The following is a 14745-nucleotide window of genomic DNA, read 5'->3' as shown; positions in this document are numbered from 1 at the left end:
GGTGTTGCCCCTAACCCTCATGTTGTTCAAAGGTCAGTCACACTTCAGAATAGTCTTCCTGATGAGTTAGTATGTGTTCTAAATAAGCTAACAAAATGGAGCCACATAGCTACTTTGAGATGGATTGGTTAGTGTTAAGATCACGCAGCCTTGTAGCGGAGACTTTCATACTTACTTTTTGGAAACCTCTAACTTCATGCTTATGATCCCTAGGGGAAATTCCCAAATAGTTGAAATTATGAATGTTAAATATGTGGGTGTACCAAGGTGCCACTTACATGGTATAACTCTAGCCTTCAGGATATTATACTGTAGTGAAGTTTACTTAAAACATAAATATGTGTGTGTTTGTTTTTAAGATTTTATTTATTTGAGAGAGAGTGCAAATGAGAGAAGCATTAGCTGGGTTGGGGGAAGGCAGAGGGGCAGAGGGAGAGAAGGAGAGGGACAAGTAGACTCCTCACTGAGTAAGGAGCCCGATGTGGGGCTCAATTCCAGGACCCATGGGATAGCCTGAGCTGAAGGCAGATGCTTAACTGAGCCACCCAGGCACCCCATAAATGTGTGTTTCTAAGCAAATCAGTAAATAGGTGAAATAGTTTGTTTTCAGTTTGTTTGCTTTTTTTTGTTGTTGTTCTTTTTTTTTTTTTTTTAAGATTTTATTTATTTATTTGTCAGAGAGAGAGAGGAGCGAGAGCGAGCACAGGCAGACAGAGTGGCAGGCAGAGGCAGAGGGAGAAGCAGGCTCCCTGCCAAGCAAGGAGCCTGATGTGGGACTCGATCCCAGGACGCTGGGATCATGACCTGAGCTGAAGGCAGCTGCTTAACCAACTGAGCCACCAAGGCGTCCCTTGTTCTTTGTTTTTAAGATTCTATTTATTTTTTTGAGAGAGAGAAAGAGAGAGCATAAGAGGGGAGAAGGTCAGAGGGAGAAGCAGATCCCTCATGGAGCTGGGAGCCCAGTGCGGGACTGGATCCCGGGACTCTTGGGATCATGACCCGGGGTGAAGGCAGTAGCCTAACCCAACTGAGCCACCTAGGCACCCTGTTTTCAGTTTCATTTGGGTGATTCTGATTGCCTCACTAAGTGCCATATTGATTCTAGATCTTGTCTCTTGCTCTGCCAAATTTTATATTGGCTTTTAAAAACACATTAAAGAATGGCTTCAGATTTTATAGAGGGTCATTCCTGCTATGAGGCTGTGTGGGGATTTGAGCTTTTATGTGTATGTCTAGGCTAACATTAATAGGAGGGGGAAAAGAGCCTTTTGGTGGGAACTTTTTTTTTTTTTTTAAGATTTTATTTATTTATTTGACAGAGATCACAAGTAGGCAGAGAGGCAGGCAGAGAGAGAGGAGGAAGCAGGCTCCCTGCTGAGCAGAGAGCCCGATGTGGGGCTTGATCCCAGGACCCTGGGATCATGACCTAAGCCAAAGTAAGAGGCTTTAACCCTCTGAGCCACCCAGGCACCCTTGGTGGGAACTTTTAAGGGAGGAGAGTGACTCATTGGGCTAGCTTGAGCCAGAAAAAGGTCGGGGGGAGCTGTGCACTGAACAGAAGAGATTTTTAGTATAGCATGGTGCTTGTCTTTTCTGTAGTATACAAACCATTACCTGGGTCCTAGATAAGGGGACTCAGGAAAAGGAGAGTAAAAACTCAAAAAAATTTACTACTAAACTCTCTTCATAAGTTGTTCTTGAAGTAGTATTGTTTGTTCTGGCCACAAGACAAATATTGGGTTCCTACTCTGCTAGTCACTGTATTAGATGCCTGAAACACAGCTATGAACAAAGATAAGGTTTCAAGTGGGAAGAAGGGTAGTTTGACCTTTTTCTTCCCCTTCACAAATTGTGATTCTTTGAATATATGAGAGCATCATTTAGGTACCAGTGGCAGAACACAGGTTTATGACTGTGCAAGGATTAGAGGACTTAGGGAACTGTAAGATCAAGCCCATGACCCTTCTGTGCTTCAGCTATACTAGTGGCAGGTTTGAGAACAAAAAGAAAATGAGGGTTTACTAAAAAGAGATGTAGGTAACAGATGCTACAGGTCTTTAGGAATGTCCCTCAATGGAAATAAGTAAATATCTGTTGACAGACTTTTGGCAGTTTGATTGGAAATTGTTTTTGTGATAGACCTTGTACCCACTGGAGCTTCTGTCCTGAGACATTTTGGTAGTTTGATATATATATATATATATATATATATATATATATATATATCCATTGAACCATATATATATATCAAACTACCATATATATATGGTTCAATGGAAGCAAATTTATATTTAAGCCTTGTATTAAAACAAAAACTGCTTACTACCAGAATAACTGGTTTTTTTGTCATACAGACATTTTTTAAATTTCTTATTTTGAATATTTTTTTCTTTTAAATTTTAACATGTAGATGGCAAACGAAAAATACAAACTGCCATATACCCATCACTTAGATTTGGCAGTTAACATTTTGCTGTTTTTGTTTTTTCACGTTTTTTCCTAAGGTGTTTAAAGTATTTAGTGATAAATACTTGAGTATTCATCTGTAAAGGGATACTTAATTTGTTTATAATTGTTTAACTTTTATCAAACCTAAGAAAAATAAAAACGGTGATTTTAGTACCATTTAATACTTTCAGCAAATTATCTACATTGTTCTCAAATATACTCTAACAAGTGGTTTGTGTGAGCCAGAAAACTGAATAAGGTGGGTATGTTTGGTTGTCTTTCAAGTAAGTGTCTTTTAATTTAGATTAGTACTCATTTCCTTTTTTTTTTTTTTTCATGCCACTTGGTGAAAGAATTGGCTGACTTGTCTTACAGGATTTTGTACATTGTACATCTCTTGATTATGTTCCTTTTGTTGAGATTAAGGTCAAGCAGGTTTGACAACTATAGATTATGGGTAATATTTTGTGCCCCACTGTTAGCGATGAATTACAAGACTTTGATTTAAGAGTTTTTCACTGGTCGTGTTTCTTAGGAGAAAATTGTGAGAACCATGTTCTGGAAGCTAAAAAGGTGTAAGAATATTTTAAATGCTAAAAGAAATAAAACTTCTGTAATGGTTCCTTTTTGACATTCAAGGAGTGAAGGCTTTGTACTTATACGTTAAAAAATCACTCAGCAGTCAGTGGGTGGCAGTGTTTCTTCTGGTTTAGAAAAAGAATATGCAAGTGTTTGTGGTTTTTGTGAACCAGTACCTAAAACGTTTCGTTAAATAGCTTATTTTCATATGGTCTCACTGAATTGTCTCCCTTTTCCTCTCCACATTTTTGAACATTAGAAATTTTCTACATTAGAAAATGTAGAAGAAATATTTTCCCTTTTCCAGCTGAGCTTTCTGTAAGCATGTATCAGGTGGTGGTTTCTGGCGCTGCTAGAAGCTTGTGCAGGACTTGTTTACCTGGGATAGCTGGCAGTGCTTCTTGCCAGATTCCTGTGGTTTCTTCCTTCGTTATCTGTTTTTCTCCTTTTACGCTTGGGCTGAAAGGGTAGTGCCGTTGCTTATTCTTCATTACAGCCATCTTTTGTTTGGGTAGAGGCCATTTGTTTGTAGGCTAGCTAAAAAGAATCTTGAATTAGAGCTTTAATAGATGCCTAATGTCCTTAATTAGGTGCTTAGTTCCAGAACTGGAGTATGAGACAAAAAATAATATGAATTAAAAATGTCTTCCGCAATACTACCAATTCTTTCTTGATTTTTGCCTTAAATGCTGTATGCCTTCATTTAGCAATACCTGCCGTGTGCCAAGCTACTTAGGTGCTTTCATATTTATATTGTTGGGTCCCCCCAAATTGGGTACCCCAATAATGGGTCCGTGATTAAAGGAGCGCGACTGATAGAAAGTGAAGGTCAAGCAATCATACCGACCGTCAAACAGACTGGTCAGGGCCGCTCCTCCAGAGAGGACGACCCCTCCCTGCTTTCCAGACTAACTTTTATAGAACAAAGGCCATGTGGTTGGGCCTGGCCATGCACAGGTGGCCAATGACATTGTAACACACACAGGAAACTCCACAGTGATGCTAGGTGACAAATTGAATTACAATTTACCCTAGTAGACATTTGAACCAGCCTATCACACCTTGGTTAGGATTGGCCCCAAAAGGCTCCCAAAGGGCGGGGTCCATACTCCTTGGTAGCTAGGGGACAGTATGCGCCCCCACTGATTGGATACCTCCCCTTGGCCTGACCCAGCCTTGTACTTGGACTTTGTTACCTGGGACTGGTTTCCAGGACTTGCTTTTAAATAAGTTCCCCTGGGGGGAGGGAGGCAAGGTCAGTTTAAGCTTTACAGCAAAATGGCAGTTCAACCAGGGTGGGGCTGCTCTGGCTGAATGGGTCCTTACTATATGATTAATTAAAGTGATACTTTCATACTATTAATTTTCAGAGCTAGAAAGTAGGAAGAATTAATAGATCCAACTTTGCCTTTATTATCTGTAAATGTTATGGAATTTTTTAAGAAAAAGGGGATGAAAATTTCAAAAATTGCTGAAAGTTGTTTAAGGTAGAATGGATAGAACTTTTGATTATCTGAATTATTAAACCTTCTTAAATATGTTTTAGAGTAAAATGATAAATGGAGAAAAAGACGATTTTATGGAGCAAAATGGAATTTTATTATAATGACTGATTCCACTATAATGAAAAACTTCCTTTTCTTCACTTTTGTGACTGTGAGAACGTTTAGTATAGTGTTCACAGATGTTCTGTGGTATATTTTGCTTTTTGTGTTGGGAGTGAGTGGGGAGGATTTTATGTTGGGTATGTGTACTGTAATTTACATTGTGTATATGCAGATGGTAGAACTCTCTAAAGGGGTATTCTCCTGGTAATAGAAGTGTGCCTGAAAAAATTGTAACAGTTACACTAGTTTTGCCATTTTGTTAATGTTAGTGTAAAGTACCTTGAAAATAAATCTGACTTGTTTTTGTTAGCTAGAATGCAACTGGAAGTTACAGAAGAGGTCTCAACTAAGACAGCCTAAAGCTGAAAGCTATCAGCAGAAGGAAGGAGGGGAAGGGCCAAAAGCAGGGAAGCAATGTGTTTTGTTTTGCAGAACCAGCAGTTCCAGCCAAGGGGAGGCCCAACCAGGTGTTTCACGTGAGAGCCCCTTGCTAGCTATCTCCCCTGATAGCTCCTATGTGAGCCAGTTTGAGCTGGATTAGAAGTGAGAACTTGTGCCGAAGCCCCCCTGCATTGTCGTGAAGTTAGCTTTAGTTCATTATAATTCTAAGGCCTCCTCCTGTGGGCAAAGCTTTCTGCCAGTTTTTGAAGATAGGACATATGTACCAGCAGGCATGTTGACATGTTAGACAAGCACAGTTGAACCAGAGTGCTTATGTGAGCTCCTGCTCCTGCCCTGTCATACATTGAATAAAGGCACTAACCTCATGGGGAGAGTGGTTTGAGAGCTAGCTCCTTGTCTCCTTATTTGTAACAAATAATACAAAGTTCTTTGCTTTCAACACTTTCTTGGGTTGTTTTATATTTGATGCACCCCCAGTGATGAACCTCGAGTTCAGTTATGTTATGCTGGTGATTTAGAGTGGTAGATTATCCCTTACAAGTTTTTTTCTTCAGCTGATGTCAGATTCCATTTGGTCAACTTTTTTCCCTCAAGCTTAATACTACTTTTTAATTAAGGAACTAGGGAATGGTTACTGTTGTTTTCTTTATTGAGTCTGGCATGTAGTGCTAGAGGAGTACATTGAGAATTAGATGAAAGGCACTGACTCTTAGGATTGATGAATGGGACTTGCTCCAAATTTTATATACATACAAAGATTATATATTTGTATATGAACAGTGTTCAATTTATATTAACTCTTGCGTAGGTACTTCATATAAGTAATAGAACAAAAGTTCGTGTTTTTCTGTTGAGTGTTGTACAAAGGAGTGTTGAGACTTATGGAAGAATTTGTTAGGTGAGATTCTCATTCAGTTTATTGCATCCATATTAATAGCAGTATTGATCTCGGTGAGTATGGGTCAGTTTTCCTTTTTGTTATGAAAAGAAGATTCTACCATTATTGAACTGTTACATAGCTTTTGGAGAACAGGATTTATTATATTGATTCTGAGTGTATGGGATAGTATCTACTTAGTATTTGTATTTTGGTACTAGAAAGTTTAAACAGAATTTATACAATTAATATTTGTTTATTTTGCTAAATTACTGTGTAGTTAATTGCTATGTACTATATTAAGAAGCTTTAGAACGTAGAGGTTGAAAAATGTAAGCCGAGCACCTTCCTTGGTTTCAGACCTGTCTCTTCCTCTTCCTAATTACACTCTTTGCTCTTGGGCAAGTTACTTAACCTTTCAATACCTCAGTTTCCTTATTGTGAAAAGGGTATATATCTACTTTTTATATTGTGATGGTTAAATAAGGTGACAAAGGTGAACTGCTGAGAGCATTGCCTAGTGCAGAGTAGGTTGAGTAAGTAACTCTTATTCTGTTGTTAACTTAGTTAATTTTATCATGTGATTAACATAACCTACGTGAATACTTGTTTCCTGGACATACCTTTTATAAGACTTCAAGGGACTTAAAATAACAATGATTAAAAAAATATAGATAAACCTTCTGAACTTTTAAAATGAAATCTATATGTAGAAGTTAATGTGAAACAAGTAGTTTTTAGAAATTTTTTAAAAGATTTTATTTATTTATTTATTTAAGTTGACAGAGGGGGAAAGAACAAGAACAAGCAGGGGGAGCATCAGAGGGAGAGGGAGAAACAGGCTCCCTGCTGAGCAGGGAGTCTGATGTGGGATTCCATCCCAGGACCCTGGGGTCATGACCTGAGCCAATGGCAGATGCTTAACAGACTCAGCCACCCAGGTGCCCCTGAAACAAATAGTTTTAAGCAGGAGATGTGAAGGAGAGATGGAATGTAAGTTGTAAGCAAGAGACTGCTTTAGAGTGTAATAATTTTCTGTTCTTATTTGAAATTGGGGTATGTCTCCCCTTAGATCTTATTTAGTACATAAGTATAAAATGGGTCTAAAAATTATGGCCAGGGCTATAGACTTCAGTTTACTTTGTTGAAATATTTGCTGCAATAAGAAATTATACTTTAGTTTAAAACTTTGCTTTTAGGTTTTCTTTATGTACCATTACTATTCCTTCCCTACCTCTAAATGCCTTTCTTTTCTTTCACTTTATTCTGGCAGACAAATAGTTTGGTGATTTATATGTTTAGAAAAGTATAGGATGCTCTAACTTATATTTACCAGTAAGTGTGATAAAAATTAAGATGATGGGTTTTCCAATTCTAGACAGATATTTTAGCCCCATATTCTCAGAAAGGACTTGATTTACTAAGAAAAATATTGAAGTTCACTGTAGTTCTAAGTAAAGCTTACATGTTTTTTGAAGTGTTTCCTTTTTTCCTTCAGATAATATCCCTTCTGATTAGATTGGCTGTTTGCTTCTCTTTTATAGCATTGTTCCCTAGGATGATAACCAATTTTAGACCCTTAACTTTTTAATGGTATTGCTGCTTGTTGTACAGTAGTATTGAGCTAATTATCACTACGTTATTTTGACTATCATGAAACATACGATTAAATAATTTGATTTTACTCTCTAAAATGTTCTACGTGTATTTGAGAATATGCTGAATTTACTTAATAAGTAGTCATTGTATCTCTTTCAAGCATATGCATAAGATAAGGAAGGACCAAAGCTCTGATCAGTTGGTGAGGATAGGAGGCCTTTTAGATTCCGACAGTTTATTACTTACTTTGGATAAAGGAAAGAAATTAGATACATTGGTACCAACTCCTTGTGATTTTTGTTCCACATACCAAAAAGAATGACCAAAGCAATATGGGCTGAATGACTCAGGTGCAAATTGTGGGATGCCCCATTGCTAAGGAGCCACTTCTAAACTGTAACTAAACGGTTTTATTTTCTGCAGCTCTGTTTTGAGGGGGATGGGTCAGAAAACTTAAATCTCATCAGAACACAGGAGGTGAGAGGTGAGCAGGAGGTGATCTTGTACAAGTTCCTTACAGGCTTTCCATTTCTTGTTTTCCAGGAGGATTGTAATATGTTCTGCTGATACTCTTGTTAGTTGAGGTTCAAGCCTTTTGTGGCCTATGTAGATACTTGCAGAGTCACCAGGGGGATTTGGCAAAGCTCTTTCCCTACATCTGTAAGCACAGGCCATTAAAATTACTGAATTAAAATAATAGAAATGAAATTTTTTAATAGAAATTTTATTTAAAAGATTGCATTTCTGACGGGTTTCTGATGCCTAAAATTACTATAAACCCAGTGTTTAGTGGAAATAATGTACTTTTATCTGGAATAAGAAAAAGGGTTCTGGAGTTTGCTACTAATAACTAGTCATTCATGTGTACTTTCATCTCATTTTTATTTAAATTAAATGGCCATATAGACTCAGCTGGATTTCTCTTAGACCTTCTGGAAAAACGAATAAAAAAGCTGAAGGTAACCCTGGAAATGGTTCTGCCTCAACCTGGGCAGCAGAGGCCAATTGCATCCCCGTGTGAAAGTGAGGTTTGTAAATGTCAGTACATATTAGGAAAGCAGCCTGACAAGCATTGTGGTTTGTATGTTCCTGCTTTAAATGCCTTAAAACCATAATGGGTGGAACTGGCAGAACACAGAAACCTGATTCTTTTGTATTTCTTAGTATATTGCTTTATATGTTATACTCAATGACAGTCTTGTCACTGTTTTAAAAAACTGAGTGTTGCAACATACTAGTATAAGAAAAAGGTGTAAGTAGAAAATGTCAGACTGCAGTGTGGGCATTAGTCTAAGTTCTGTTTCAAGAGAAACAAATATTTTAGGTGTGTATATGTGTTCACAGCAGTAGCCAGCGGTCCTTGATACTGTGCATTCTGTCTTAAGAAGTTTGAAACGTGATAAATGACGTAACTATTTCACATCTCATTGAAAATGACATGAAAACTGTAATTAAAAACTGACCTAAAAACTGAAATGTTTTACTGTGTCGATCTAGTTGACTACTGAAATTTGTTTTTTGTGAACAAATCTGTTGATATTTCTTTGCAGTTAGCTTCTGGAATTTATAATTTTGCCTGCTCTCTGTGGAATCACCATACAGACACATTCCTTCAGCATATTTCTTCTGGCAGTGAAGCTGCAGTTCTAAGTTCACTAGAACGAACTCTGCTGTCATTGAAAGGTACTATTAAACTTGATATGTTCATTTTGGAAATGACATACCTCAAAAGAGTCAACACATAGTTCCTCTGATGGATTATTTGCTCCCACTTGCCCTGGGAGAGTAAGTGGTTAATTAGTCTCTCCCTCACAAACAAGGCCTTATTTGTGGTTGGTTTTTCTTTTGTGAGAATGGCCTTTCCTCTAATTTGTAAAAGTGTGGGATAGTTTTATGTTATAGCCACATTTCTGGGGTCTCAGGGCTCTATGTTCCTTTCGAATACTTCTACTTTTTTTTGCTTCCACTTTACACTTCTCTTTCTGGGCTCCTATCCTTATTGTTGCTGTGCTAACTTCACTAAACTTCATTCCTCAGGTGTTAGTTGAGCTCTGTCTCCCAGGTCTGTTTTTCATGAGAACTCAAGCTTCTGTCTTTTTTGTTTGTACCTCAGGCTCACTTGGATTTTAGAAGGTGCTTGATGGCATGCCATCTCGGCCTGTGTTTTTCTGTGCTTTGCTTGTAGGTCTCCCTTAGCCTAAATTTCTATTTTACCTTCCCTGAGGTGGTTACCTTGACAAATGTATTCTGAGATTCCTTTCCTTTATAAAACACTCACACTTGGCTCATTCTCTTTGTCTTCCAGTCTCTCTTTTCTTCGGGCACTTAGACTTTTTTAGTTTGTGTTTCTTAGTTTGATCTCAGGCAGCCTTTAGTTCTCTTACTGTGACTCATTTTGCAGCCTTTGGCTTTACTGATAAGCCCTTTTACCATACTCCCCTTAGTACCTTAGGATGCCGTTCTCCACTCTTGGCACTGTTCTCATGCATCACTTAACAATGATCAGTGGATGCACAGACTTCAAACTATTCAGCACATTTTGGTGAACTACCTTGTAGACCAAAAGCATGAATGATTTTAAGGGACTGTTGACAAGTAAAATTCATTATACAGGTGGTTATTATGTAAATGAGTGGAGATGGTTTTGTCAGCATCCTTGAGGAAGAAATGAAAATTTTCAGAGAGAGCAACGGTTATCCAGAAAGAATTAGAGAAACTCTTAAAGTGGTGTGACTTTGAATTTTATAGTCTCTGGTGCTGCCGTCATCTTTGTGTTACTGATTTGTGCTGTTTTGCATGTATTATATTACTGAATTCTGTCATAACCCATGAAATAGGACTAACCATAGTTTACAGACAAGGACTGTGAGATCTAGAAAAGTTGTCCCAAGTAATACAGTTGTAGACACTGGAGGTAGGATTTAATATAGATCTGACTTCCAGTCGTTTATCCTGCTTGTCTCCCTGTGTACACCAGTTACTCATAAAATGTGGTGTTTGTTTATACTTGAGCACTGTAGTCTATTTCAGATTTAGAAATAGTTCAGCTTCTATGTCCTTTACAGGAGATACTGTATTTTCATTAATGTAGTCTAAAACTTAAGCTTTTTGGTCACTGTTGAGACATATTTCATGATTATTGAATAAAGATAACTTTCTCAGTTTGAACTTAAAGGTGTTATTGCAGTTGAGAAGTACTGACAGTTATAGCAATTATATTAAATTTTGCAGTACAGTTTTTTAGAAACAGTAGTAATTAAGATATGTGAGAAGAGCATAGCTTTTGAGTCACAAAGACTTTGTTATCATTCTGTCTTTCCTACTTGGAAGCGAACCAGTGATCAGGGATTACCTTTCTTTATTATATGAAAGGATAAAGTTAGAGTAACCCTCAATCTTGATGAGGCTTTGCAATTCTGAGTCTTTGTTATGATTATGATTGTAATAGGTTAAAATATGAGGCATTTAGATGCAATAAAGCTCAATTTTACTTTTCAGTGCTGCGTAAATTAACTGTTAATGGATTTGTGGAACCTCATAAGAATATGGAGGTGATGGTAAGTGAAAGCAGTTACTGATCTTTGTGGCTTTGGGAAAGTGCTTTGTATTTTCCTGAATGTTTTAAAGCTTATTCTTTTTACTTGACATTCACTGATAAGTTTTTCTTAAGTGACCTTTATTAAGTGACCTTTTACCATTTGGTATATGTTATACTATGCTTTTTAGATATACGGCCTTTTTTTCAGAAAAGCAGATCCTTCGTGAAGGGGAGGAAGTAAGCCTAGGACAGTACTCGAGTGCCATGATACATTGAGAGTGTTATTTATAATTTGAATTGAGGTGAACTTCTTGAATTTGAATGCTGTTACTACATTTCTAGGTCCATTGTGGACTTAGATATTTAAAATGAATTCTTTTGTTTGATCATAACATTTATGTGTGCTCTTTGTAGTCAACTGAAAATATATATACAAGAAGGGAAAACCTTATTGTTAAGCCCAACATTTGTAATGTATATTTATTGTTTGTATGGCATCATCTACTTTTTCTGTCTACAAGAGTATATATATAGCTGTATATATTTTATCCTGAAACAAAATGAGGTTGTATTACATATTTATTCAGATCTGTGTTAGTTTTCACAGTGAGTTTAAGTCAGCTAAAATGTTGCTTTCTATAGGTTTCTATGGCTTGCTTTCTATAGGTTTCTGTAGGTTGCTTTCAGGCGTTGAACAGGAATTGTGAAATATGTATATCTAATTGAGTCTTTGGGTCTGCTCTACCAGATTTTACTGGAGTTACTCTGTTTGTTTGCTTTAAATCTTTAGTGTACTATGGCTGTCATTAAGATTTTGATTGCAATAATGATTCTACTGTTAAAGGAATTTAAAAGCTGGTGATACACATCACTATAGTGTGATGGCTGTTTTGTTCTAAAAAAGTGTTACATGCTTATTTTTTTAAAAGATAAATACAGAAGGAAAGGAAATAAAAAAGTCATTTGAAAACTTGGTATCAAAGATATTGCTAAAATTTGTAAGTATACTTTATGACATTTTGTACATAGTCTTTCAGATACTCCTCTCTTTTTCTCAGTTTTATGTAAATAAGACCCATATGCTGTTTCTTGAGTTGCTTTTTCTTAAACTTAGTATATCATTTTTCTCATGGGTTTGTTTCTCATGTCAGTAATATAGGTTATGTTTTTAATGATTCTTGTGATTACTGTGACTGAGCTAGTTTTTAAAAAGTGATAACATTAATATAGGATTCCTCTAAATTACCTGCCCAGCTATCCTTTGGAGCTAGGATTTAAATATAGTATTTAAGAGACTCATTTACTCATTGCAAAGTAATGATAAAACTGAGGGTTGCTGGGGGGTGGGAGGGGAGGGATAGGGTGGCTGGGTGATGGACACTGGGGAGGGTATGTGCTATGGTGAGTGCTGTGAAATGTGTAAGACTGATGAATCACAGACCTGTACCCCTGGGGCAAATAATACATTATATATTAATAAAAATAATTTAAAAAAAGAAAAGTAATGATAATGACTAAAAAAAAAAAATTCCTAGTTATTCACTGATGGTGTATAGGTTGTTTCCAGTTTTTAATTGTTGTTCAGTGATGTCGGAATGAACATTTGGTTATATAATGTGTCATTGTGTACTTTTCTGATGCCCTCTTCAGGCTAAATTACTAGAATTGGAAATGGTTGATTCAAGTATAGGCACATTGATAGCATTGATTCATATTATCAAATTGCCAAAATATGTATCAAATATCAGCCATAATTTTAATGCTGATATATTTTAACTATTAATATTTATTGCCATATTGCCATAAAACACTTCCAGAAACCAATTAGACAGCTTCTCCTAAATTCCTGCACTGGAATGCATTAAGTTGCATAAAGGCAGAGACTGTTTCACTCACTTTCCATTCCAGAGCTTGAAATAGTTTCTGCCAATAGTAAATGCTCAGTAGTTATTTGTAAAATGAATGAATATGTGATAGAGTAGAAACAGTAGGTCAGAAGACTCAGTAATTATTTTTATATGCAGTATGATTCTGAATATCATAAATTCTATAACTGACAGTTTGTGTTTATCGGGTTTTTTTTTAATAAAAATAAATCGATTTGAATCACATTCCTATAAAGTGTAATAATGGTTTTTAGTGGAACTGTCAATGTTCTGTGGGTTTTTGGCTTTCCCTTGAGTCTTTCTTCTGTATGCTGAAACAGTATGTCAGCTTTTACTTAGTTCAGTGCTGTTTTGTAGCAGTTAAGGTATGTTGACTTGTTGGAAACAAAATAGAATTTTATCAAGTTAAGGGCGGTTTCTCAAATAACATAAAGATCCTAAAAATAATATGGAACTTAAAAGATGCTTTAGAGGGGCGCCTGGGTGGCTCAGTGGGTTAAAGCCTCTGTCTTCCGCTCAGATCATGATCCCAGGGTCCTGGGATCAAGCCCCACATCGGGCTCTCTGCTCAGCAGGGATTTTGGTTTCTGGAGGCAGATAGATTTGGATTTGAATCTTGACTTGGCCTTTTCCTGATAGTGTGGGCTCCGTCTGTTTATTTATCTACCCTGATACTCAGTGTCTTTTTTTTTTTTCTTTATAATATGAAGATGAAATAATGGTGCCTCCTTCATTGGATATGTGAGGATTAAGGGAGACCATGATTTTTTTGTAAATGTTCCAGCTAATTAAGTGCTCTCTAAATGACCATTTCATGGTTGAGTTACTGTGTTATTATATAACATAAATCACAAGCTGCAGCTTCGTTTACTTGGGCTGCAGATTTGTCAGCTGTCTGTAATTCTATAAACTTCTGATTCTCTTGATCACTTTACTAAAGTTGATGACTTTTATGATTTTCTACTTTCCTTGCTGATAAATTATTTAAAAGGAAAAGCGTAAAATTCTTTCTATGTTATCATTACTTCAAGGGATCATTAGACTACTGTATAAATTTAAAATACATATGGGATCTCAGTGATCTTAATTTTCCTGTAATGAAACATTTTCCTCTTCCATCATCCTAGGAATTACTTTTTTTGTTAGTTATCATTACTTTTCAGTTATTCTCAACTGTGGTTAAAAAGACTGAAATAGTGTGACAAGTGTAAGATGATGGAATTCCCGAAGGATGAAGCAGTAGAGAAATTGTCATCTTTCAGTTTCCTTATTGAGTTGTACAGTGTATTCCATCATCTTTAAGAAGGAATAAAAGAAGACTGGAAGCACTCTTTTTTTGTTCTACTTTCATTCAGCTTTTGTTTATCACACTGAGAATTCAGAATTCTTCATTTTCTGCCCAAAATGACAGAGAAGAAAATTGACAAGAGGAAGAGGTTTCATAATTTTTACATGAATCAGAAGATGGATGCTCTAGAAAGACTGAGAGCAGCATTCTAGGCCCTGATGGTGATGGTGAAGTTGTCTAAGTGAAATCTGTTTCTGAGTCATCAGATGACGATATCCTTGTTGAATTGTCCCAAACTCAAGAATGGATGAGTGGACAATATATTCCTAAGGACAAAGAGGAAATAACACTATTCTAGTTAGCTACTCATCAGGAAGGCCTTCACCATGTAGCTATTTTGTGCAAAAACCTGGACCATCCTATTTATTACAAGTGCATGTGACGTCTTTTATGATGTTTATACACCAAAATTTTTTGATCCCAAAAATCTGTGGAGTTTGAATTCTTAAAAATTTTAATAA

The 14745-nt window shown here is 36.5% G+C and overlaps 1 protein-coding gene across 4 annotated transcripts in view; it reads left to right on the top strand.

The window, feature by feature from the left end:
- Positions 1 to 14745, top strand: part of IPO11 (importin 11) — a 210335-nt gene that overhangs the window by 43247 nt on the left and 152343 nt on the right. For all 4 annotated transcript variants that reach the window (XM_032849849.1, XM_032849832.1, XM_032849839.1 and 1 more), the window contains exons 6-7: positions 9063 to 9195; positions 11011 to 11069. In XM_032849849.1, coding sequence (XP_032705740.1) covers positions 9063 to 9195; positions 11011 to 11069 — 192 coding nt within the window. The remainder of the gene's footprint in view (positions 1 to 9062; positions 9196 to 11010; positions 11070 to 14745) is intronic.

This window comes from Lontra canadensis, unplaced genomic scaffold (genome assembly GCF_010015895.1).
Source record: "Lontra canadensis isolate GAN:19392208 unplaced genomic scaffold, GSC_riverotter_1.0 scaffold4, whole genome shotgun sequence".
NCBI lineage: Eukaryota > Metazoa > Chordata > Mammalia > Carnivora > Mustelidae > Lontra > Lontra canadensis.
The sequence above is the reverse complement of the archived record's forward strand: the minus strand, read 5'-3'. Positions and strand labels throughout refer to the sequence as shown.